Source organism: Tilletiopsis washingtonensis (genome assembly GCF_003144115.1).
Source record: "Tilletiopsis washingtonensis strain MCA 4186 unplaced genomic scaffold FA09scaffold_5, whole genome shotgun sequence".
Lineage (NCBI taxonomy): Eukaryota > Fungi > Basidiomycota > Exobasidiomycetes > Entylomatales > Tilletiopsis > Tilletiopsis washingtonensis.
Window position 1 is genome coordinate 846,632 of NW_020312002.1, and position 24,972 is coordinate 871,603.

General features: G+C 56.1%; 1 protein-coding gene across 1 annotated transcript; it reads left to right on the plus strand.

The window, feature by feature from the left end:
* Positions 1-5,290: 5,290 nt before the first annotated feature.
* On the plus strand, positions 5,291-5,830 carry FA09DRAFT_324836 (hypothetical protein; the record flags this gene model as incomplete). The annotated part of the gene is made up of 2 exons (XM_025741136.1): positions 5,291-5,632; positions 5,702-5,830. The coding sequence occupies 2 exons, from the start codon at positions 5,291-5,293 to the stop codon at positions 5,828-5,830; spliced, it is 471 nt and encodes a 156-aa protein (XP_025600158.1).
* Between the last annotated feature and the right edge of the window lie 19,142 nt (positions 5,831-24,972).

A 24,972-nucleotide genomic window follows, 5' to 3' on the forward strand; every position in this document is an offset into this window, starting at 1 on the left:
AGACGCAGCGCGGGTTCTACAGTGTTCCGTGAGGGAAGCTCATGGAAGGGGATGGAAGGTAGTGGAAATGGATGGAACCTGGTAGAATGTTCCAGGCGGATCTGTAAGGTTCTGTAACCTTCTGTACAGTTCCATACGCTTCTGTCAGGTTCCGTAGAGTTCTAGGAGGTTCCATGGGGTTCCAGAGGGTTCTCTGAGGATCCATGGAGTTGCACAGGGTTCCAGAGGGTTCTGTAGGCAATCTGCCGTGCGGTTCATGACAGCTCAAGGAAGAAGAGAACAATTGACAAGAAGCGCGTGGCAAGCAAGCGCCAGGGCCAGGGCAAGGGCGCACTGACATACAACATCAAGGCTCAAGGAGGACTTGCCAACAAGATTGCACCTGCCAATGTCAATGAGGGTGCAACTCTTCAGCGTAGGACGTGTGCGTGGTTGGTGAAACTCTGTGCAACAGTGGGCGGTGCAAAGCAGCTGCACAGTGCCACGCTGGATGCGCAGGAGATGCCTAGCTTTCTTGTTGGGCCCTTCTACCCATCAGTGGAGTAGGGCCCACATCTTTGCGCACTTTGAGCCTTTTGGCCAACATGCTCCTGCCACATTGCCGTATTGCTGCGTCTTGCATCCAATCTGCCATTGTCTTGCAAGCAAGTATTCTTTGCTGCAACAAGGGGGCCAGTTGCTGTGCGCGGCAGGCAGAGCTATGCATATCACAATAGCGCGCCATGTTCAGGTGCAGGGAATGGCAGCTGCATTCCGCCCCTTGGGTCAAGAGCGCACAGCAGGTGCAGCCTCACTGGGCATGCGCGCAACATCTTCCTTGTCCAATGTGAGTTGCAAGTACATGGCAGTCCTCTCACCTGCGCCTGCCAAGCATGCACTGTGCCGCGCCCACAGCCAGCCTGCAGTGGAGGCCCCATGGTGTTCTGGTCATAGTCAGCTGGTCCTGCTCATGCTGTTGTTCCCCTTGCACAGTGCTCTGCTGCCTGCTTCTGCAAAACCAAGTCCAACAGCACCGCTTCTGCGCCGCTCTCTGTACATCTCAATGCCATTCTTGGTGTAGCGCAAGATGGCCCAGCAGGAAATCTTGCTGCCAGGACTGTGCGCCTTGGTATAGTGCTGCACAACACATGCTCAGAAGAAGAGCATGTCAAAAGGCTGCAGCTGCAGCTCCACTCTGTACTTGGGAAAGCAGATCCACATAAGCCCATCAAAGTTCAGCCAAAAGGCCCAGTTGGTGTTGTGGTTGTCAATGTGCAGCATTGCAGAGAATTTCTGGATAATGGATGCAGAGTGATAGAGCAGGTGACACACAAACTTGGCAAGCAGTACTTGAGCCTTGATGTAGGCGTGGAGCTCATGCGCCTCCTGGCAGTAGTGCAACAAGACGTTGCTGTGCATCTTGAAGCAAGGCAGCAAGAGCTTGGCAACCCACTTGTCAATGTGCTTACAGATCCACATGGCCATAGTAAGTGTTGCTGCACATGCAGTGGTGCTCTTCTTGGCATGGCTCTGCAGCATTGTCATGGTTGGGCCAAGGTAGCTGTGGAGGCAAGTCAGCGCAACAGCAACAGCTGTGCAGGCCACAAGGCTCACTGCTCAGTGCAACCCACCCAGACACCAAACGTCCACATCAAGTCTCCCTTGTCATCTTTGATGGCAGCGCCAGTGCTGTTCAGTGAGGAGTGCTGGGCAAGCAGCACGCCAACGCTTGTAGGCTTGCGCAGCCTGCTTGACAAGCTGCTGCCTGCTGGTGATGGCGTGCCAGGAGTTGTCTGACACCCCTCACAGCGCTGCAAGACGCTGGACGTGAAGGAAAGGGTGCACATTGCATGCTGTATGCAGCGCTGCAGAAAGTTTGGGAAACAGAGAGGGCTAATTGCTCAGTCACAGTTGCCAGCATGCTGGAGGTTGTTGCTCAGCAGCTTGCCCTTGATTATGACGCTGTTGAAAACAGCAGGCGGCCAGGCAGCGCAAGCACAACCAAGAACAACATTTGAATTGTTGAGCAGAAGCTCAGCCAAGACAGCAAGAGGCACAGCATGTGCAGATAGACACAGTTGCAGATGCGCAGGCGCCTCTGCCTCTAACGCCTGCTTCTTGCCTGCAGCAACAGCGCTACACGTTGAGGCTGTGCTGCTGTTTATGCCAGGAGGGCCCCTCCTTTGCAGCGCAAGCAGTCCAGATGCTGCCAAGCGTGCCCAGGCACGTCCAAGGCTTCCTACCGTGTTCCCTATGCTACAGGTATCTTTTCTGTCTTGTTGGACAGTCTCTGATTGCGCCCTCATCTCCCCTGCTCCCATCCCTGCACCATGTGTATGTCTGCCACTCTTTGTGCTGTGCTAGACTGAGTAGACTGCCTCCTGCCCCCCTCCCAAAGCAGAAAATGCCTAGAGCTACGGCAGTGAAGGCTGCAAAGGCCACGCTGGCGGCCAAGACGGCTGCAAGGAAGCAAGAGAAGGGCACCTCCTTGCAGCAGCGCCAGCTTGGACTTGGAGGAGGCTGAGGAGCACGCTAAGGCCTTCTGCAAGCACATGAAGGAGATGACCAGCCTTGACAGCTTGTGGGCAATGTTGCACTGTTTCAAGCCAGAGGAGATGACAAAGAGGCTGAAAGCGCTGTACAACAAGGAGACACAGCATGCTGGAAACGAGAGCATTAAGTTGCCCTTAGCCACATGTTTGTATCTTGACTACTCAGTTGCACCACTGCATTGGAAGCACATCCACTCTAGCATTCCTGCAGACTAAGCATTGCAGCGCAAGGTCTGTGCCTTCATCAGCAAGTCAAATACAACTGCCAGAGCAAGCAAGCTCATATGTCTGCTTTACCACATTGCAAAGATCATCTGCCTGCACATGCCTGGGCCACATTCCAGCATGCTGGCAGCTGGAGCATACTCCAAGCAGCACAGCTGCCTGGCACTCTGCTAAAAGCGCATCAAGTGCAGTGGCGCGCTTTGCGCTGCAGTGATGATAAGTGGCTGTGCACATTTGTGCAGCAAGCGCGCTGCTCCAGGCTCTGCCAAAGTGTTGCAGTAGAGCACACTGACCACAGCAGTACTGCAACAAGCGCCAATTTTGCTGCTAAGCCCAGCCCAGGCCCAAGGTTCAGGTGCTTTGGGATAAAGCAAAAGAGTTTCTCTTTCTCCTTGTCAACTTTCAGTATGCAATGCTGTTCAAAATCCACAAGGCCTGCAATGCTATTGACTTCCAGCAATTTGATCTGCTTGTGTGCCAGGGCAAACACTAGCAGCTCTGCACAAGTCTGCATCTCAAGGTTGAACCTGACCTATGCAAGCTGGAGCTTGGTTTGCAGTTGCCTTCTACATCTGCGCAAGCGCAGAGACTCCAGAGAACAAGACTCTGCAGCAAATTTTGGTCAGGGCAGCAGATGAGGGTGAAGCTGTGGAGGCTTTGCCCAAGGATTCATGGGCCTTGTGAGGCAGCAGCAAGGATGCACAGATGTGCATCTGTAGCACAAGTCAAGTAGTCTTTGCCAGACCTGATTTTTCAGCCTGATAGTCCTCCAAGAGGCGCAAGCCATTGAGAACAGCATCAAACAGGCTCAGGGCTGCAAGGCCATCAACATTGCGCTCCTGCAGTTCATCAATTGCTACCACCCTTCAAAGGCCTAGCACCTGGATCAAGGCATCTACCCTGTGCAGCCTTGCAAGGGCTTTGCTGCCTCCTGCAGCCCAATGTCACTTTTGTATGGCACTCTCATCTTGGCAGCTTGACTTGCAGCAACACTGCTCAAAATGCACCCCATGAGCAGTGAGCCAGGCAAGGGTGGCAAGACAGAAGTGCCTGCAGCTTTGCAGTCCCTATGCAAGGATTGCACCTGACACACTAGCAGGCGCTGCTGGCGCCTGGACTAGTTGCGCAGGTGAGTGCAAGTATGGCTCACAGCGGCAAGAACAGCAGCAAGACAAGGAAGATGAGATGCAGCATGCAGAGAGGATAGGCAGAGCAACACAGGACTTTCATTGCACTACATTGCTACACCATGTGTCCCCCTGCCTGTGTTGCAAGGCGCTTGGCCTCTTTGACCTTCACAACAGTCAGCAGCAGGCCATAATTGGTGCCATTGGTGTGAAGGTTGTGCAGCTCAAGCTGCATGCAACCATTAGGTGTCACAGCAGGGATTGCGCGCAACCACAGCTTGCAATCTTTGCAGGCCAGGCCCATGCGCGCAAAGCTGCAATACTAGTGGTCCTGTATCAGCACATAACCAGAGTTGGATCAGCGCAACACGCCCTGCTCAGGCAGCACCTTGAGCTCAAAGTAGAAGCTGACACTGTCTGCGGCTGACGTTACAATCTTCCAGTATGCGCCATTGTTGGACAGCTCAAAGCAGCAGCGCTGAGGACCCGGCAAACAGCAGCAAGACCTACATCTCAATGTACAAGCATAGCCACTTCATGCATGCAAACATTGCCTTGGCAGCCAGAGTTGTTTTGTCAATGCTTGTGTGCGTCTTTTTGCCTTCCTCATTGACTGCCAGCTGCATGTCCTGTTGCAACTTTTGAGCCATGGTCATTGAGTAGATCCCAGGCTGGCCTGTTACTCCTGCTGGGTCTGGCAATCACAGGTGTCCAGCAAACTGAGACCTGCTGAATGCACTGAGCAGATGACAAGGAGGCAGCACAGGTTGTTGAGCAGCGCCAAGTACCAAGCCTTGTGCGCGCCAGTTGCATGCATTGCGTTCTCTGTGTAGAATCTCTAGGTAATCAGTGACAGCGCAGCATGCAGCCTTGGCCACAAGGGTCTTGTTGCTGCTGCTAACGGGCGCAAACACTGTTGCAAAGATGAAGATGGAGAGCAAAGATGAAGATGGAGAGAACAGGGTGCAGCCCAAACACCCACTCAACTTGCAAATTTGCTCAATTAGGTATGCAAGCGGTCCAGACAGGGTCTGCAACATTTGTGATCACCTCCAGGATGTAGATTGCCAGCGTTATTGGCACCCTGCCCACTGCACGCTCCTTGGATGCAGCTTATCCATATGTCCTGTGTGCGCTGCAGGTGGCGTGACTGCCACTTTGCTGCGTTGATCTCCTTGTCAAGGCAGAGGGCAGGGTGCCTGGCTACAGCATTGACAGAAGCACTGTGCCTGCCTTCTTTGCATTACACTACAACTGCTTCAGGAAAGCGCAGCTGCCCATGCGCAGCTGCCCATGGGCCCCACAAATGGTGGGTGCATAGCGCCACAGCTCTTGCGCAAAGCTGAAGGTTGCTTTGGGTCCCCACATGTGTAGCACTTGATGTTGCACTTTGTTTGTCATGGAGCAATGGCTGCTGTTGGTGCCCTGGTTGCTGGCATCAGCATCAACAACAGCTACAGCATGCCCAAGATCAACCGCAACAGCATTGATATCCACTTGGTTGCCAACCACGCCTGCTTCACCCCCAGCCTGGGCATGATGACGGCTTCAGGCGTTGCCAAGGCCTTGGCAAACATCAAGTGCAAGGCCACAATCATCATCAGCAACAGGAAGGAGGCAATGCAGCGCACAGACTACTACTGTCAGCTGCACAGCCAACAGCTGCTTGAGGGCACTTGTCTTCTGTGCATCAATGCCACCGGCTTGGCCCACAAGCGCTACATGGGGCTGCAGGACAGCGTGTCAAAGGTGAGTGTATAGCCACTGCTTCATCTCATTAAGCTCAGCCTTGTGCAGATCTGCTTCACAATGTTGCAGGTAGTTCTCTCTGGTGCAAGCATTGACAGTTGGGCGCGGCAAAGTGCCCAGCGCATGCTCTTGACACTGCATATTCAGCAGCGGTGCGGAGCGCAGTGGCGGCAGCGGCAAACCCTGCAGGGGTGGTGAGCGTCTCGGCCTGCACGCAGCAACACACGGCGTCACGCCCTCACCAAAGTCAGCAATACCAAGGAGCTCCCCAAGCGCCTCAACAAGGTTGGCGCGCATGCTGCGTGCAAGGTCCGTGTTTGTTGCAACAATGTTGGCGTGCTTTGGCGCCGCAGGGTTGTCAATGGTGTCAGAGCTGTCAAGAAACGCAAGAAGCTTGCGCAGCGCCAGGCTGGTGTTGCGCTGCAGGCAATGCAGGTCTGCGGCAACCGGCGTCATGCTGATGGCAGTGGTGGTAGTAGAGACGCAGGAGCAAGCAGCAAGATGAGGCAGCAGCAGGGCATGCCTCATCACTCTACTTTGATACGCCAAGATGAGGGGACAGCAAGGCAAGCTTGCGCCGCATGTGGCTCGCGCACCCTCAGGGGCCACGCCGCTTGAGCATGCACCTGTGCCTGCACAACATGCAGCAATGCATGCGCCAGGCCAGACACAATGCTAACGGCGGCGCCGTCAGCCTGCGCTGCGGACAAGTCAGCGCTCTACTAGACTCTGGCCAGCATGGGAAGAGAGAGGTGCATGGCGCCACGCCTCTCTCCAGGCTTCAGATGCTGTCGGCCTCCTGCCGCTGCCCCATGGGACAATGCCTCTGCAGCGGCGGCGGCGGACTGACAGTGTCTACATCAGTCTTGTATCTGGGAGGGGCCCTGCCGTGCCAGGCTGGCAAGAGGGAAAGTCAGCCATCAGCCAGAGCAGGGCTGCCTGCGCCCGCGGTGCACCAAAGGGTGCCCGCCGCCGCCGCCGCCTTGCGCTGCGGCGTGGCAAGCGCCAGCAGAGCAGGCAACAAGCGTCTCTACTGCATCACCCCGCCTCTCTGCAACAGTCTCTTCCTTGCTTCTGCTTGCTTGCCATTGCTTGTCTCTCTACTCTCTCACTTGCTCCAAGGCCTGCGTCCTCACCCCTGCTTGGCATGCAGGACGTTGTCTCTGCTGTGCGCGCGCGCAAGGCTGCGCTGCACTTTGGCCACGCGCACTCCTCCTACGCAGCGGGCAAGCGCTTGTGGCGCCAGCTGTGTGGCGCATCCGTCTCCTCCAGCAACTCAGACAAGATGGATGTCAACAACAGTGGGCTCCTGGGCAGCTGGGGCGCGGCGCGCAGCAGCCAGAGTGAGCCGCGCAGCAGCCAGGGCAAGGCGCGTGGCAGCATTGACAATGCGGCCCTGCCCGTCCGTGGCTATCAGGGCCAGAGAGACACCACCAACAAGTCTGACAAGGCTGACGTTCCCAACAAGGCTTTTGCTGTGCCAAGCAACAAGTCCAACAGTGGGAGCAGGGCGCGCCTGATGGAGCTTTGACCATCTGGCGCCCATTGCCAAGCAGGTGCGGCTTGCAGCCCTTGCTCCACGGCAAAGGCTCCAAGACAGCCGCTGTCATACAACAGGCCCAGGCTATGTTCAGCCCTGACCCTTTGCAGCGCCGCGCACGACTGGCCCCTGTGCCGTCTTCCCTGCTGCGCAAACCCCCAGGTGTGGCCAGTTGCGCTGCCAGACATCAAGCCAACGCCAGCAAGCAGGCGGCCATGGCCGCAGCGCCGGCTGCAGGAGCCTTGCCACCGCACATCCCTAAGGCGGCAGAGCGGCCTTGTGCAAGGGTCAAGGCAGTGGCAGCGCCAGCGGCTGCGGCACCCGGACAAGGTGCGCCTAGACAGGCTGGGTGAAGGTGCATGTCCAAGTGGTGTGCAACAAGCTGGGCAAGCCAACTACTGCCCAAGCCTGCTCTGCAACTGCTGAGCCTTCCTGGGGGCCCAAGATGCCGCTGTCTGAGGAGCGGAGTGAATGCCTCTCTCTGCAGGTCTACTCAGCCGGCATCATTGCCTCTGCATTGACATCTGGCAGCAATGTCTTGGCCTTGGCATCTGGCAAGCCCGCCAAGAAGCAGGCCGCGCCAACTGAGTCCGCAGCTGCGCACAAGAAGCTGTCAGCTGCTGCGCCTGCACCCGGCCAGGCAAATCTGAGCCGCTTCTTCAGCCCTGCCGCTGCTGCGCTGCCAACCCTGAAGAAGCGTGTGGGCTAAGCAACAACACTGGCAATTGATGTTCTGTCCCGTGTGCATTAGTCTAGCAACCTGCCAGATGGAGGCTTTGTGCCTGCCAGATGTAGTGTGCTGGCGCGCGTGCACCAAGACGGCTTGGTCTTTGCCAGGCGCGCCGCTGCTGCGCGCGCGCGTAGCGTGCACCAAGATGGCTTGGTCTCTGCCAGGCGCTGCGCGCGCACAGACCGTGTACTGCTCTCTCCAAGCAAGCAGCGCGTCTGTGCCTCATTTCCCCCCCCCCCTGGCCCCCTCCCCAACCTGCCTCTGCGCAGCCAAGATGAGAGGGGGTGCGCGGCATGTGACATGCCATTCTCCCGCTTGCCAGGCCACGCCGCGCGGGTGTTCTTCAAGCTTGCCGCCCCATACCAATGCCATACCTTGCAGATGGCGGGACCAGGATTGTAGGGGTACGGCCACCGCCGCAGGGAAGGCACAGGAGCAGTGTGCAGAGCTCTGTCTCAGCATGTATGACTCATCCTGAGTCATGACTGCTGCAGTGCCTGATGCAGTCTACTTTCATGCGTGTGGGGCAGTGGCCTAGCCTGCAGCAAGGGTCATGCAGGCAGCATGTGACCATGTGTATGCAGCTTGTGCATAAGGTTTGTTCAGTAGCTGAGGTCAGTGCTACAACAGGTAGGTATGCAGCACCAGTGCTCATTGTACAGCATGCTAAGCTGCCCTCCAGAAGAATGTTGACTGCACTGCGCAAGTCTGTGTGAAGCACTGTGGCTACTACAATGAAAAGAAGTGACCACCTGTGCAGCAACATCTCTCCTCTTCCTCACTGCCTTGCCTCACCATGTACCAGCTCTACATTGCGCACATCTGGGCCAAGGTTGGCAAGGTGTGGTCTGCTGGACCGCTGCTCAGGAAGACAGCGCAAGCTGGTGGCGCAAGAAGCTGGGCAGCTTTGAAGCTGTCTGTCCTCAGCTCAAGCCCTGCAGACGCGCTATTCTTGACGCGCTGTGCTGCAACGCCAAGGGCAAGAGGCCCAATGCTCAGCTGGAGAGAGATATCTTTCAGCAGTTACACAAGGCTCAACACAGACCAGGTGAGTTGCCATTGAGCAGACATTGTGGCAAGGGGCAAGACTAATGCTCCTCTTGTGAGCGGCGCAAGCAGGGCTGTATGCCATTGCCTACAAGGACACAAGGCCTGAAGGGCGCACCAAATGGTCAATTGCTTGCAGAATGAGCTGAGGCGCAAGGGCAGCAGAGGCAGCAACTGCGGCAGCAGCAGTGCACGGGAATTGCGGCAGCAGCAGCGCGCAGGAGATGAGGCACGCTGCCATGAACGTAAGGCAGCTGCGCGCTTGGCATCTCTCAGCAGCTGCAGCAGTCACAAGGCCAAGCAGAGAGTAGCAACACGTTAGAGAGGGGGTAAGACGGGAAGGCTGCCAAGCCGCTGCAAGTGCTTGTAGGCCTGCAGGATGATCGGGGCAAAGCTGCAGCTTTTGTGCACCAAGACATTGGGAGTGCAGCACCAGAGTCTGCAGGCAGCTTAAGGCAGCCAATCTCCTTGCCTGCAGGGTGCATGCTGTGTCATGACGCAGAGCACATGGTCATGTGCATTGTTGCTGACATTGGGGAGACCAAGTTCAGCTGGCTTGAGTGTTGCTGCCTGAATGAAAGGGTTGCAGGCTGCGCTCTGCTGGACTTTGATATATGTCCTTGCCATGCAAGCTCTATTGTCATGCTGCCAACCTGCTGGTGCAGCTGGAGCTACGCCAATGATGAGCAGGATCTGCTCTGCAGCACAGCCATGCAGCTGGAGCAGTAAGGCAGCAGCATGATTGACAGTGCTTTGCTGACAAAGGACACCAGGCAGCCAGATGTCTGCTGCACAGAAGATGTGTGCAAAGGTCTGGTGTTGGCTTCAGCCTTCTGATAGAGTTTGTCCTGGCATGCAGCACCTTGTGACCAGTGCATTGGTAATTGGCCAAGGTGTGTTGCTCTTTGTTCTAGTAGAAAATGAGGGCCACAGGGAAGAGTGTCATGTCATCTTCTGTTGGGCCATTGTACAGGCCAGCCTCTCCACCACCAGAAATAGGGCTGCAGCAGCAGAGTCAAGGAAGCAAATAGTGAGCAAGAGCAGGTTGCCAGATGATGCACACCACCTCAAAGTGGAGATGGTGAAGGTAGAACTGGCAGGGCTCACCCTCAGCACAGAAGGCCATCAGGAGTGACCAGCATGGGCAAGATCCTTCCATCATCCAAGCTCTTGTAGACAAGGAAGTCTTTCTTGTAGCAGTTGGCCAGTGCACACAGAGTGACATCTGTCACAGGTAGAACTCTTGTGTATCTCACTGATGAAGGCCTTGAGGCTGCTGAAGTCATGTCAAGCCTCTGTGAGCTCCATAATGCTGCTTTGTAGCCAGTTGCATGCTGCATCCTGCCAAATGGGATGGCCTGGTCAAAGTGGAGCCATGTGAATGCCCCAAAATAGTAAGAGCCAACACCTGCAAAGCACAAGTCTGGCAGCCTGCCAGCTAGGCAGTTTTGTACTCTGGCTACTTACTTGGAAAGGAATACAGGCCAGCAACTAGGCCATCTGCAGCTTGCAGCACTGTTGCCTCTACACTGTTCTTGAGGAAGGTGCTGGAAAGGCCTGCTGTACAAAGGGGGTCAATGTTGCAGTGTTCTGGCAGCCTTGAGAGTTTCTTCAGGACTGGCAGCACCTCTGACATGGTGCACTACAAGCGTGCCCCGAGAGAGCATGCAGAAGCTTGAAGGGAAGGACAGACCTTGGCATGCCATGCCCAGCTGTTCCTAACATGGATGCTCTCCACATCCATGGAGGCTCTGTACCAGTGCAGGAAGTGCATGTCATGTATCTTGGCACAAGGCATGCCAGTGTGCAGAAAGCAAGCGCAACAACCAGCATGTCTGCATCCCTGTGCACGCCAACCAGGCTGTCCAAGAATATTGTAAGATCTTGCATTCAGGAGTGTTGGACACTGCCACCAGAAAGTGCTGACAGGCAGCAGGCGCTCCCTTGGCACAGAAAAGCATCACACGCCTGAAGTAGTGTCTGTGTCCCTCAGCTTGAAAAGTGAGGAGTTTCCTGCTGCAGGAGAGATGCGCACAACAAGCATCTGCAATATATCAGATTGGTCCTCTCAGACAGATCTGCCTTGCAGGCTGACACTTCCATCTTCAAAGTCAAGCAGCTACTCAAACTATGGACATTTTGAGTGTGCTCTGCTCTGCAGTACCTGCTGGCCAATGGCGCCATACTCACAGCGCTATGCCTGAAGTGTCAAGGCTGCAGACACTGGCAGCGCAAGCAGGAGCTTGAGCACCTTGCTGCGCAGCACCAGCATTGCTTAGTTGAGATTGAAGGAAGCTTCATTGCAGGTGTGGACAGCAGCAGCAGTGGGCATAGCCAGCTGGACAGGTTGGCGCTTCATTTTGCTGGCTGCATTCATGTGGCTGGGGGTGCTGGTGCAGAGCAGCACCATGCATACGCCAGCGCAATACGCGGCGGCGTGCAAGAGGGACTTGCGCAGCATCCATCTTGCTGCTGGCAGCGCGCAGCATTGGAGATGCAGCACAGATAGGCTGCATGCATGGCATGCCAGGGGCTTGCATGCTCCTGCATGCTGCGCCAGCTGCGCTCCAGCGCCTTGCTTGCACTGTGTGGCACACACTGCTGCGCCACCTGTGCAGAACACCAAGACAAGCGTGCAGGCAGCAGCAGCAGGCGTGCTGCTGCATAACAGGGCAGGATGGGCAGTGCACACCAGCCAAGGCTGCACAGGAGCAGTGCATGCGCTGACTCTGGCACAGGCAACAGTGCAGCAATGTGTGTGGCAAGTACTGGAGCAGGCTGCAGCAGGGGTGGACCCTGAAGCAGTGTTAGGAGCACTGCTTGCTGCAACAGTGCTGTTCATTGAGGAGTGCTGGACGGGCACACTGTTACTGGCTGGGCTGCGCAGCCTGGTCAAGGACCAGCTGCCCATCAATAGTCCTGACGTAGTGCCTGGGTTCTACCTCAACTTTGCCTTCTTCAAGGAGGGCTGCATTGTCAGTGCTTGGGGCACTGCTGTGTTGGCATAGGAGCAAGCAGCAATATAGGCGTGATGCAGTGTCAGAATCATGATCCTCATGGGCTGCATGCCAAGAGCAGCATCTACAAGGACCGGTGCAATCTGCACTACTGCACTTGGTGGAAAATCAAAGAAGGAGGCACACAAGCAGTGCTCCATCTGATGCGCAGCAGTAGCCACAACACAGTGCTTGGACAAGAGCTGCGCCATGGTTGCTAGCAAAGGCAGCAGTTGGCTGAGTAAAGGCGGCTTTTGGCTGCACATTTGATGAGCGCAGGACAGCAGGGTGCAGCGCCTGCAGCAGATCTGCCTTGCTTCCTGAAAGAGCTTTGACAGCAAACTTGACAAACAGATGGTGCCAGTCAGTGCTTAGGTGGACGCTGAGGAAGTGCCAAATCCCATCATTGCCACCTGGGTGTGCGCTGGCAGCAACAACCAAGAGGGAGGACAGCCTGAACACAGCACGCTGCTTGACCTTGCTGAGGGCTGTGATGCTGCGCAGGCAGTGCAGGACAAAGAGCTGGCGCTTGGTGTCCATCAAGGCTAGCTGTGTGGCCTCTCCACCACCGTCCTGCGCGTCTTGCTCTTGTCTTGCCCTCTTGACGTCTCAGCCTGCTCATTGTTTCACAAGCAGCAAGCTCTGCCGCACAGCCGCTGGAGATCAAGGCAAGGTACATTGATCAGTGGCACAGAGAGAGGAGAAGCGCAGGGGACAGAAGGTCAGTTGCTGTGCATGACTTTGTTGTTGTTATCCATGGCTTTGTTGTTGTTGTCCTTGCTGTCCATGACTTGTTGCCGCCAAGCGCTGCTGTTGTGCTTGAAAGGCCACCACGCTGCGTCTGCCTCACTGTCTGCCTGATAGCCAATCATCAGATCCTTCATCTGAGCAACAGCTGCATCTACTGCAGCATTGGTTGCTGCAGCGGCCAATACAGCAGCAACAGCCAATACAGCGCGCTGCAGGTCAATCTGCGCAATTCTCTGCTTGACCTGCAGGCGTGCTGCCTCATGAATTGACACGCAGACAGCGTTGCCCTTGTGCTCAACCATTTACAGGCGCGCCTGGTGGTACTGTTGATCTGCGCGCAGTGTCTTGAGCGTGCTGTCCTTGTATGGCAGATTGAGCCTGAGGGGATGAGTTGACTTGCTGGCCGGCAGATTGTCAAGTGAGTTGCTGTACGGCACCTTGAGGCAGCAAGGAGCCTTCTTGGCAGAGGTGGAGAGAGGGAAGTGCTTGTTGACGTTGTCAACCATGTTGAAGACTTGGTAGGGCCTTGGCGGCCCTCTCTTTGGCTTCCACTCTGCCAATGTGTGGGCAATCAAGGTTGTGCAGAGTCTCTGAGAAGAGTTGTGTCAAGCTATGTGTAGCAGTGCAGAGGTAGTGGTACAGATCTTCACCATTGGCAGAGGTGCCAGGGGGATGGAGGCAACGCTTCTTGGGCAGCAGACATTATGCAAGGGTGGTGGCGTACTTGTGTGCCAGCCAGCAACGCAGCGCAGCAGGATGAGAGCAACAAGATGTGCACCAGCTTCCTGCTCAGGAATGGCAGCTGACACTGCACCTGCAGCCCACACTGAGCACAGCCTGACGCTCTGGCTGCGCATACTTGTCTGCCAAGAGCTCAAGCGCCTCAATGCCATTGCGCAGCACATGAGCGCCCATGTCACCTTCTGCTGCACATGCCAAGCATTGCTGACCTCAAGCAAGACAGAGCTAGGGCAAACAGAACTCTGGGTGCTGCAATGCACACCCTTGGCATGCCCTACATGCCCAAGGGCATCACTGCACTCCTTGAAAGCCTTGGAAAGCACCAATGCATGGGCAATGCCGCAGCATTCACCAGCAGCTCCTGTCTGAACATTGTTGCCAGAGGCCCTGATTGTGCAGCTTGTTCTTTGTTACAGCCACTGCCAGTCAATGGCGGTGCTCTCAAACATTTTGGACATACTTGTCCCTTCTTCCACCACCAGCACCTCTTTGACCGCATGCTGCTTGGACCTGTGCTCAAGCGCCAGTTCAGCACCATGTTCCTGCCTGCATTTGACCTGGCTGCTTGCCTTGTCTTTGTTGCCACAGGCAAGACCAACTACAGCAACAGCTTCATGGATGTTGGCGCCAGGGGCCTTGCAAAGGATGGCTATGTCCACTGTGCATGCAGCTAGGCCTTTGGCGCCACAGTGGCCCTGTGTGCAGCCAGTGCCATACGCCGCCTGGGCGCTGCTGTTGATGCCTTGGCTGAGAATGTTGTCAAGGCGCAGTGCATCCTGGCTGTGTATGTCACTGGACTGCATCACATCTCCCCAGCACATGCTGCCTCTGCGCCCATTGCTGCCCTCCCACTGTCCCCCAAGGGCAGCAATTCAGAGATGTGGCTGCCACTGGCTGAAGCAGATGTGCATGGGCAGCAGGGAGATGCTCCCAGCCTGGCTCTGCTACCGCCTGGTTATCTTCTGCACATTGGTTCCCTCCATTGTCCTCCCTACAGTCATCCCCACAGACATCTGCATCTGCCATGTTGCCCATCCTGTCCTCAAAGCACCTGACCCAGTCTGCATCAAACTCCATGTCAAGAGCTTCAGCTCCTGCCTGAGCCGCTTCTTCTGCATCTACCTCTTGCCACTATTGGACTCACCCATCAGAGGATGCCATCCTCATCACGGTAGAACCCTGCTGGGATGAACTCCATTTTGAGGATAGCAGTCTAGGTGGGCCTGCCATGTGATCCAGATGTATGGGGAAGGTTGACTGCATCATGCCCCTGCTGGCCTGCCCCACAAGTGAGTCCCACACCCCTGCCTTCCCACCTGCCCCACCATGGGAGTCCTGAGTCTCAAATCTCAAGTCCCAAGTCCAGAGTCCCCAGTCCCGCACCTCTGCCAGCCTGCCTGCCCCCCTAAGGCCCTCGGTGCCCAAGGCCCGCACAGCGGCATGCCGGCACTGCCTTGGGCCACCCAGCTCCGCTGCTGCACTGCCAGCCTGCCAAACTCCCTCCATGCCACTGCCCACCTGCCCACCACTCACCACAACACAGACAGAGACTGAGGAGGGCTGCAAGGCAAGTGCCAGGTTGACGAGTGCCGGGTTGACGGTGATTTAGGAGGGAGGGGGTTGATGGTGGTCCAGGAAGGGCTGCAGTGTGCCTGGCTGCAATTGCGCACAGCAAGCTGCGGCGTGGAGTGGACTGCGGCGCCAGGCCACACCATGCCAGCCTTTCCTTCTCAAATAATCTCCCGCACGCACTGGGCGCTGGGGCAGTTGTACCCGCAAAGCCGCGCGCCATTGCGGCGCTGCGGCGCTGCCCAAGGCGGGCGCAAGGGGCCGCTCCAGATATGGAGCAGGAATGGCTGCCCCTGCCGCTCCATATCTGGAGCGGCGCGCTCCTGCAGCTCTCCCTCCCCCCACCACCTGCACGCCGCACCACAATGCCTGCCGCCCGCCGCGTCTGCGTCTGCTCTCCTGGCTCTCCTCTCCGGCCCCTGCTAACTCCCCTGTCCCCCCCAGAACCGCTTGCCCTCGACGCCTCCCCGCCGCTGCACTCACTTGCTTGCCAGAAGCTTGTCGCCTATCAAGGCTTCTGAGGCACAGCTGGAGCACGCCAAGGCTTAAGCTGCCAAGGGCAACCTGGTTGCACGCCTGATGCTACTTGGTGCTAGCGTGTCAGAGGTGAGACTACCACAGCTTCAGCCTGCCATCCAACTCAGGCTAACAAATGCTGTACACAGGCCATGTGCCACGTCTCAGAGCAGTCCAAGCTCAATGCTGCTGTGGCTACTCAGGTTGCCAAGAACTGCACAGCAGCTGACGCACAGCTCATCAAGACACGCACTGCAGCCACCATGCTGCACCTCAAGAACTTGAGTGCCAAGCACACTGAGTGGGCTGAGGAGTGCCACCTGGATGCAGAGGCCCAGGCTGCAGAGCGCCACATGGACGCAGAGGCCCATGCTACACCGCAGGCCTTCTACTGGTCCAGTGTTCAGCAAATTGGCCATATAGTTGCCGCGCACATGAACGCCACCAAGCCTCTCCCTGCCACTGCACCTGCTGAGGCCAAAGAGGTGGCACCTGGAATCTAATTGACAGGCACTGCGCCTGTGTCCTCCTTCTTCATGCAGGGCTCCTCTCACATTCTTATCAGGCAACCTGACACAAAAGCTAGAGCAAAAGGTCAAAAGGCCTGCTTGTAAAGACCCTTGTCTGCAGAAGCAGGAGCAGGTCTGCATGCAGCTGACAAAGCTCAGGCAGCGAGAGGGGAAGGATGAGCACAGCAGCGCATCTGCGCCTCTTGCGCTGGCAAGGGGATGATGCCAGAGCAGAAGGAAGCCAGCTGCGCGTACTGTGAGAAGCAAAAGGCGGAGGGCACAACATACAAGGTCACCCCTTAACAGTCAAAGAAGTACTGCAAGACTTACACCGCGCTGGGCATTGAGTACAGGGGGCCAGAGCAGAACTGGCAGTACTACCTGACCGCCAAAGGAATGGGTCAGGCCTGGGCAGTGGACAAGAAGCGGTGCGGCCGCAAGTTGCGCAGCAAGGGCACTTGCTTCTACTTCTTGCCACTGCCCAATGGCAGGCCCACTGCACTTGACGCGCTGCAGGAGGCAAAGCCTGCAATCAAGACCACACTTGACGCGCCAGCTGTGCAGGGGGTGGAGTGCGTGAAGCGCAACTTGCTGCCAGGCTGCTGGATGCATGAATGGGACAAGGTGAGTCTAACCCCTGCCTTGGCTTTGCTGTTGGGCAAACAGAGTAGCATCTTCACACAGTGAGAGGGGCAAACAGCAGACTTGACATGCCAAGGTTAATGCACCTGGCCTTGTCATTGTTGGCTGCTGTAGACTGTCAGCACAAAGTACTTGCGCAGCACACTTGCACAGTGTGTGGGCATCTGCTTGAGTCTGACACATATAATTCAAGCAGATCAGTACATTGCAGTGCAGCGCAACTCCCGCGGCCCCAGTTAATCAGATGGAGCAATTGGTCCATAGCAAGAGATGGCGCGTGCTGCAATGCCGGTGCAGGTTTGTTGGCTGACACCCAGCAATGGCTTGACAGCAGTGCGGCTGCACCAGCCTAGGCTGCAGATGACAAGGCAGCACCTTGAGGGGCAGACAATGATGCAGCCTCTTGAGGCGCACATGTCAACACAGCACTTTGAGGCTCAGCTTGGAGCTGGCGTGGCTACTTTCCACTTCTACTTCTTCTGCCAGCACAACAAGGGGCCGGTAGCAGCTGACAAGGGGCCGGCAGCAGCACCAGCCAACAAGTGGCTGGCAGCGGCTGCGCCAGCCAACAACCCTGACGCCGCCGCCTGGGCACGCGTACAGGGCAGCATGCAGCAGCGTGGCAAGGGGAGATGCTCAGAGAGAGGAGAAGAGGAGGAGGCTGGAATGCAGCAAGACAGGGGTGAGGAGGATGGGGTGGGAAAGGAAGGGGCGGCAGCAGGCAAGGCAACAGTTTTGTAGAGCAGGCCAGCACAGCAGCAAGCAGGAGGCAACACCCAGCGGGAGAGGCCCATCAGGGGGCAAAGCGCCTTGGCGCACAACGCCTCTGCTGGAGCGGCTGTGTTGGTATGGGCAGCTGTGGCCTGTCTGTGGGCCTGCTTGCGCCCACCACCTTGCCTGCTTGCACTGCGCTACGCCCTCTGCCTCAACCCTGCCTGGTGGCCACACCTCCTCCTCTGCCCACGTCATCCCACACCCTTGCTGCCATGTTGCCTGCAGCGCCCACTGGAGGCGCATCTGGGTTGGCTGGCCAGGCCATTGCTGTTTTGTTGCACAGCCAAGCCATTGCAAGCCCATTGGCCAGCCAGGCCACTGCAAGCTTGTGAGTCAAGCATTGGCGCCGCATTGCAACTTGGCAGCCTTGTTGATGGACATTGTGCAAGCAGCAGCGCTGCACCTGGAGGGCACTGGCCTTGCAGACACGTTGTCTGGCAGCTCATCTGCCTCTGGACGCAAGCAGGAGGAGTTCAAGCTGCACATTTTACTGCATGTACCAAAATTGGCTGCAATGTGCGCTTTGCTGTCAAATGTTGGGAATCAAATGTTGGGATGTACGCAAGAGGAAAGAGACACTGCATCTTGCTGAGCATGATGCCAACAATCATGCTGCTTTGCTAACTGCCTTGCAAAGCGTGGACCGGTTGAGTGGACCAAGATCATTGTGCGGCCCTCCCTGCCAGGTATGGTCTTCAGTCAGAATGTGTCCTGGAGGCCCTTGCGCCATGCTTTCTGATGCTGCTCAACAGCATGCTGGGTGACAGAGGTAGAGGCTACGCCATGCCAAGCGGCATCAAGATCACCCTCTATTGTCATGCAGCAGCCAGCCTGGCCCCTGCGCTGCGTCCCATTGTCTCTCTCTTTGTGAAGAGCGTGAGTGCACAACTGCCTGCAGAGAGAGTCAAGATGCTGCTGCCAAATTCCTGCTCTGACTCAACTTCCTCACACAAGAAAAACCCAAGATCTGTCAGAAAGAGTTGCAGCCTCAGGCCTTGACGGGCAACTCACCCAGATGCAAGCCATGCACAAAGTTGACTGGCATGTTGCAGACAGGACTCCAGTATGACAGCAAGTAGACAATGGAGAAGCAAGCGCCTGTGGCAATATAGTGGCATGTCAGACTGGCAAACATTGTGAGCCTTGGTGCTGCAAGCAATGCTGCCGCATGGTAAGCAGGGTTGCAGCTCTGCATTGCAGCAGCTGCGCACAGCAGCAGCTTGAGATGCAGGCAAAGTTTTTGCCAGGGCCCAGCTGCAACTGTGCAACAAGAGGTGCAAAGGCAAGCCGCCAATCTTGGTGCGCTTGATACAATTTTGATTGAACACATGCAGCCACCTTGACAAGGCATTTACACCCGTGCAATCTGTCAGGTACATCAATTGCTCACTGCCACTACGCAGCCCACACTCTGCAAACCCCTTCTCCAGGCCCAAGCTTCATGCATTAACTCCCTTGCGTCACTAATATGACTTTCCTGACGCACCTCAACACTGTACTCATCAATCTGCATCCTGTGCAACCTTCATGTCTGGTGCCTGACCTGGTGTGAGCGCCGCTGTGTATGTTGAGACAGCATACAAGGGTGTCTGTGCCCCCTTCCCCTTGATGTGACTGGTGCTGTGCAAGGCGCACAAGGTCCAAACAGGGAGCACTCTCTTCTGGGTGCTGGCGCACATGGGAGAATTGCTGCCAGAGCGCAGCCAACAGCCATCTCAAGCTGATGCATCATGCTGCGCTCTAGGCATGCTGCAGAATCAGTGGCACAGCCAAAGAAGTGATACGCTGAACCAGCATTGTTCTTTTGTGCATCCCTACATGCCCTTGAGCAGGACCAAGCTGTAGATGACAAGGCTGTTGGCGCAACTGCTGGCCAGCTTGAGAGCGGCTTTGCGCATTGCTTCCGTAATTGTCTCCTTGAAGAGCTGGCCCAGATGCTCCAGCGCATTGATGAGATGCTTGCACACTGCAGCGCATGCACAGGCTGCTATGGAGGTAAAGGCAGAGACCAAGATGGTGGGCAAGGTGATGGAGGCAGGAACAGCCAATGCAGCGTCCCTGCTGCTGGCAGTGCCAGTGCCAAGCACAAGAGAGTGCAGGCGCAAGTTGAGTGGCGCAATTCAGCAAGAGTGAAATCCACCTGATGTGCTGTTTACGGCTGGAGAGCAAGTTTAGCTGTGTGCTAAGCCAAGCAAGACTGCAGACTCACCAGTGCAGCTGCAGAGGAGATTGAGTAGACGCTCCATGTCCTACGCTACATAGGATGTGCACCAGGCCACCACATTGCTGACGCACTGCTGCCCTGCAGGCCTTGAACTTAAGCAACCAACTGTAACTACTACATTGCACTTCCAGATGTGCTGTGGCCTGCAGTTGTAATGGCTCTGCAGCGCCACACAACCGTCATGCGCTCTACATTGCTGATGCAACAAATGCTAGACAACAGGTGCAGCTGGAACAGAATGGAGACAGCAAGTGGATTTGGCACACCCACACAGCAACTGACAAGGCAGCTCTAGGGCACAGCTGCACCCCTTTCCTGCCTGCTTCACCTCTCCCTGCTGCAGCTACAGAGGCTGCAATCTGCAGATGTTGCCATGTAGCTCAAAGCTTGCCAAATCTACTGCAACAGCAATGATGTGAGTGGGACATGGAAAGAGAGACCTGCCAACAATGTACCTCCTTGCACTCCACAGGGCGCAGGTACCCCTTGCATGTGTTGTTGACCTGCGCCATGTAGGGGTGTGTGGGGCACATATGCCGTCACCAGCTGGACGCATCCCAGCTGTGAGTGTGCAAGCGCTGGCAGAAAGGTCTCTGGCGCCAACAACATCAATGGCTGGCACAACAAGGCAGGGTCAGGCAGCATGCTCCAGGACAAGAAGGCAACGCGGCGCACAGACAGTCACTTCCTTCAGCTGTACAGCCAACAACTGCTTGAGGGCACCTGTCTTCTGCACATCAAGGCCATTGGCTTGCCCCACAAGCGCTTCATGGGGCTGCAGGACAGCGTGTCAAAGGTGAGTGTAGAGCTGTAGGCAGCACTTTACTGGAGCGCTTTTGCTGTCGTCATGACAACAAGGCAGTTGTATACTGCAGCACCGCAGATGTCAGCAAAAGCAAGCAGCATGAGCAGGCAGCAAGGGCAGGCAGCAAGCGCAGGCAGCAAGAGTGGGCAGCGCAGGCGCACAACAAGAGCAGGCAGGCCAGGCATGTGTATGTGCGCTGCAAGACATGCAGGCAAACTCCTGACAAGAGCTAATGGCCACTAATCTATCTATCCAAGGCAAGCAGTAGGATGCCATGTTGATGATCTACCATGCTGCCTGCCAAACAATGGCTTGCGTGGCTGCCCACGCATGCAAGCTCTTTGGGCTCCTGGCGCTGAGGCAGCAGCAGCAGTAGCAGCAGCGCAGCAGCAGCGGCAGTCTCACCTCAAGAACAAGAATTGCAAACAACTTGCGCACAAGACACTGGCACCTGACAGACCACGCCTTGTCAACAGTGTGCAGCACCTACAGCAGGTCAGGGTCAGCACAATCACGCGTTGCGCATGCACTACTCACAGGTCCAGCATCCCACAGCACAAGGAGATTGGTACAGAGGCCGGAGCAAGGGATCTGTTGGGCTTGCGTGTCTCCTTGTAGACAAGCATGCAGTGGCAGCGCTGCTTCTTTGCCTTCTTGGGAGCCTTGTGGTTTTGGCGGCGCTGCCAGACATTCATGCTCATGTTGCTGTAGACAAGGGTGCACGCTGCTGCTGTTACCAGCGTGCTCTCAAAGCACATTGCGTACACACCACCGCACTTCTTAGGTTCATTCTGGATGCCGCAAAGCTTGTCCAGCAGCTTGTTCAGCTTGTGTAGAACTCAAGTTAGATATGTAAGAAGAAGAGACCTCAAGGCACTTGCTCAATGCGCTTGCTTGTTGACAAGACACGTTGCTGACCCTTATCCTGCCTGGCAGCACCTACTCACAATGCATTGCCCTGTGGATAAGTGCTGCGGCAGATGTCAAAAAGCTTGCGCGTGCGGTTCTCAAAGCTGCCAATGAACTCTGCCAAGGGCATCTTGATGTACTCCTCCAGCCAGTAGCAGCAGGATTCAACAATTGCGCCGCCTATGCCAAGCGTCAGCAAGAGCTTGAGCATGCGCAGCAACAATCTCAAGCATGCACCAACTGAAGCAAGCTTGACCATGCGCTGAGGATGACAGGTTCAAGCATGCGCCAAGCAGGACGTGCTTGAGTGCGCGCACCAACAGCGGCCTGCAAGAGTAAGCTCAAGCATGCATCAACAGTGGCAAGCAAGAGCACATGCGCCAACAATGGCAAGCTTGAGCATGCACTGGGAATGGCATGCGCACAGAGAGAGGCCCACTCCAGCATGTGTGCCAAGGACAGGACAGCAAGCTCCAGCAGCGCACGCGCATGCGCCCGCCAGCAGCTTGAGATGTTGGACGCGCGCGCACATGTGTTGCCAGCCGCTCAAGACGCCAGATGCTGTTCCACGGCAGCAAGCTCAATTCACCCTTGGGAATTGGCCAGAGGCAATGCTCCTTCAGCTTGACAAGGTACAGCTTGTCCCAGTGCATCATGTGAGCAGTGGAAGGCATTCATTCCCATGCTCACTGCTCTTCTGCGCTTGCATCTGTACGCCAAGCTGTACCTTTCCAACCCCTGCTTGAGGACTGCTTGCTGCAACATAGTGGTCTTTTCAATTGTAGTGTACCATTGCATGCAGCAAGCATGTAAGAACAGGCGTCAATCCCTGCATGGTCAGCCTGCCAACAAGCACATGCTCAATGTTGTGCAACCAGAGAGCAATGGTTGACATGGAGCCATGTTCAGACCAAAGGATGTTGCTTGTCTCATTTGCAGGGCCAAGCTATGTGGGTGACGCAAGCATCTACAGGTCAGAGCAGAAAAGAGCATGCAGGAAAGAAGGGGTTGCTTGCCATCCTGCGCTGGCACAAATTCACACTCACTGCACATGCGCCTGCACGCAGCTCTTCTCAAGACAGATCAATCAAATGCAACTGCATTCAGATCCGTCTGCTTGTGCGCAAGAATGGAAGCGCAAGCAGCAAGCAGATGTCAGGCGCATTGCCTGGCTTCTGCTTGCATCTGCGTGCTGTGCAAGTGTCAAACAGGCAGATGCGCTGCATATTCATGCTGCAGCATGGGATCACTGGCTGCCCAAGCTGCTCTCACTCAGCATGCTGCAGCTGATTATATCAATGACAAGGTAGAGGGTGTGCGTGGTAGGACAGTTGCCTTGGATGAAGTTGGAGACGTCTGACAGTCATTGGCAGATTTGTCACTCTGAGTTGCTCTACCCCTCAGAGACTGCCTTGTTGTTTGCAGTGCTGTTGCTGTGCAGTGCTGAACAAGTGCATGCGTGAGAAGCAGGGCGCTAGACGCAGCAGCTTGAAGACATACATGCCATGGAGGACATGTCAGAGTAGTTGGCCTCCAGAATCAATGTCCCTGTTGTGGTTGCTGTGGAGGGGTGCAGAGCGCAAGCATGTGAGCAGATGAGCCACTGGGCGCAAGAGCCAGCATGCACTGTCTATGAAGGAGTGCATAGCCGCAGCCAGATGGCCAATGAGGCCAACTTTGCGCTTCTGCAGCTGCTCTGTCCAGTGGTTGCGCTTCTTGGGAAGAGCGGCTGCCGTGACCTCAAAGTCAGGTAGCAGCTGTAGCTCACTGCCCAACCCCGCTCTGTACCACTGGCTGGTCCAGAGCTACCATGAGCAACTGCAGCATGTGGGAGCCCATTTGCCTGCTCTGCTTATCAGACTCTCCAAAGACTGCCAGCCTGCTGTTGTCTCCCAGGCTGTGTGCGTGAGAGATGGTGTGTGGCGCAAGCAGTAGACGGCATTCTACTTCTGCAAGGTGCAGTGCAGGCAGGGCTGCTCTGCTGCTTTCTCCATCACTGCCTTGTTGCTCCCTTCATTGCCCAACCAGGTTGCACAATTGCCAATCTACCATGAGTGTAGTGTCAGGCAGACCCAGCAACAATCCCAGGCACAAGCATACAGGAGATCACAGCTTGGGCAGCAAGCTGCGCAAGTGTCCCTTGCACAAGGCAACAAGAAGCAACAAGCCAGCAAGGGACAACAAGGCTGCTGCAGCAGCAGCGGCCAAGAAGATGGAGGACAAGCACTGGCACCACTTCAAAACCATGGCGTCTAGCTGTAAGGGGATTCTGCAGCTGGCAGGGTGAGTGGCAAGCAGCTGTCTTGAGTCTTGCATCCTGCAGCATGCACTTGTCACAGCCTGGTGCTGACCCCACTCCCAAGCCTGCCACCTCACCTGACTGCAGCTCCCTATCACAGAGGCAGACTGAGCAGCCTGGCGCAAGCTGCCAGAGCCGCAGCCTGAGGAGATTGAGATCAAGGATGCATGTAGGATTCACTGGGATAATCCTGATGCAAGCGTGCTCAAGCAGATTGTTGACTCCATCAGCCCAGAAGAGCTCAGGCCCCTGGCTTAGGATGCTACCAGGCTCAAGAGGCTTGAACAGGCATGGGTGGTATGCCAGCAGATGTGAGTGATTGACACAGAGCAAGCAGCTTCAGCTGCTTCATGCGCAATCCTCCCCCTCAGCATCTGTCACTGTTGCTGTGCAGGCCAGCAGAGGCAAAGGGAATTGAGGGACCTTGTGCGCAATTCTAGCTGCTGCTCCTGTACAAATCTACTGGCAGCATCAGCATTGTGAGGCTGCACCCTTTGGCTAATGCTTGTGAAGGCCAGGTCACTCCTGTGCTGCAGAAGTGAGGTGCCTGTTATGGCTGCGCCTGCCAGGCCAGCGCTGTCCTTCATGCAGCGTGCCATGTCACATGAGCCTCTTGGCTACAGCAGGGATTGCAGATACTGCTGCAATAGCTGAGGTTGTAATGCGCTCTCCAGCACAATGCTGCTACTGCAATGACAATGCCATGCAAGGACATGTACCTGCCTGGGAGCTGCTGGCGCTACACAGTGTGGGCGCTAGCAAACAACATAGAAGCAGGAACAGGAGTGTTCTTGCTGCCTCCCTGCGCCAGCAAGATGCAGCAGTCTTGGGCAATCTTGGCTCCAACCCTATTCAAGCATATCTCCAACTCTGGCCTCAGCCTGGCCAATTATGCTGCACTCTACCTGCTCTTTGGCATTGAAGCCAATATTGCTGCTAACATCTGCACTGCACTTCAGTTCCAACTGCACATCATGGCATCAACTAGCAAGGCTGAGTGTGCTGCAGCAAGCAAGACCCAAGACAGAGCTGCAATGGTCTTGGTCTGTGTCCATCTGCTTGACTGATCCTCACTGATCTTTCTGGCGCACTCTCTGCCCCACCAGCGTGCGCTCCCATTCAAGACTCAAGCATGTCACAAACAATCAGCATTGCTCAACATGTGCAGCACCACATGCTGAACGCATCTGACCGTCGATTGTCTGTCGCCGGTCATGTACGCAACCGCCGGCGGCATCAGCATCGCTCTTTGGTGGGTTGGGGGCTGTGGCGCGGCCGCAAGCAAAAAG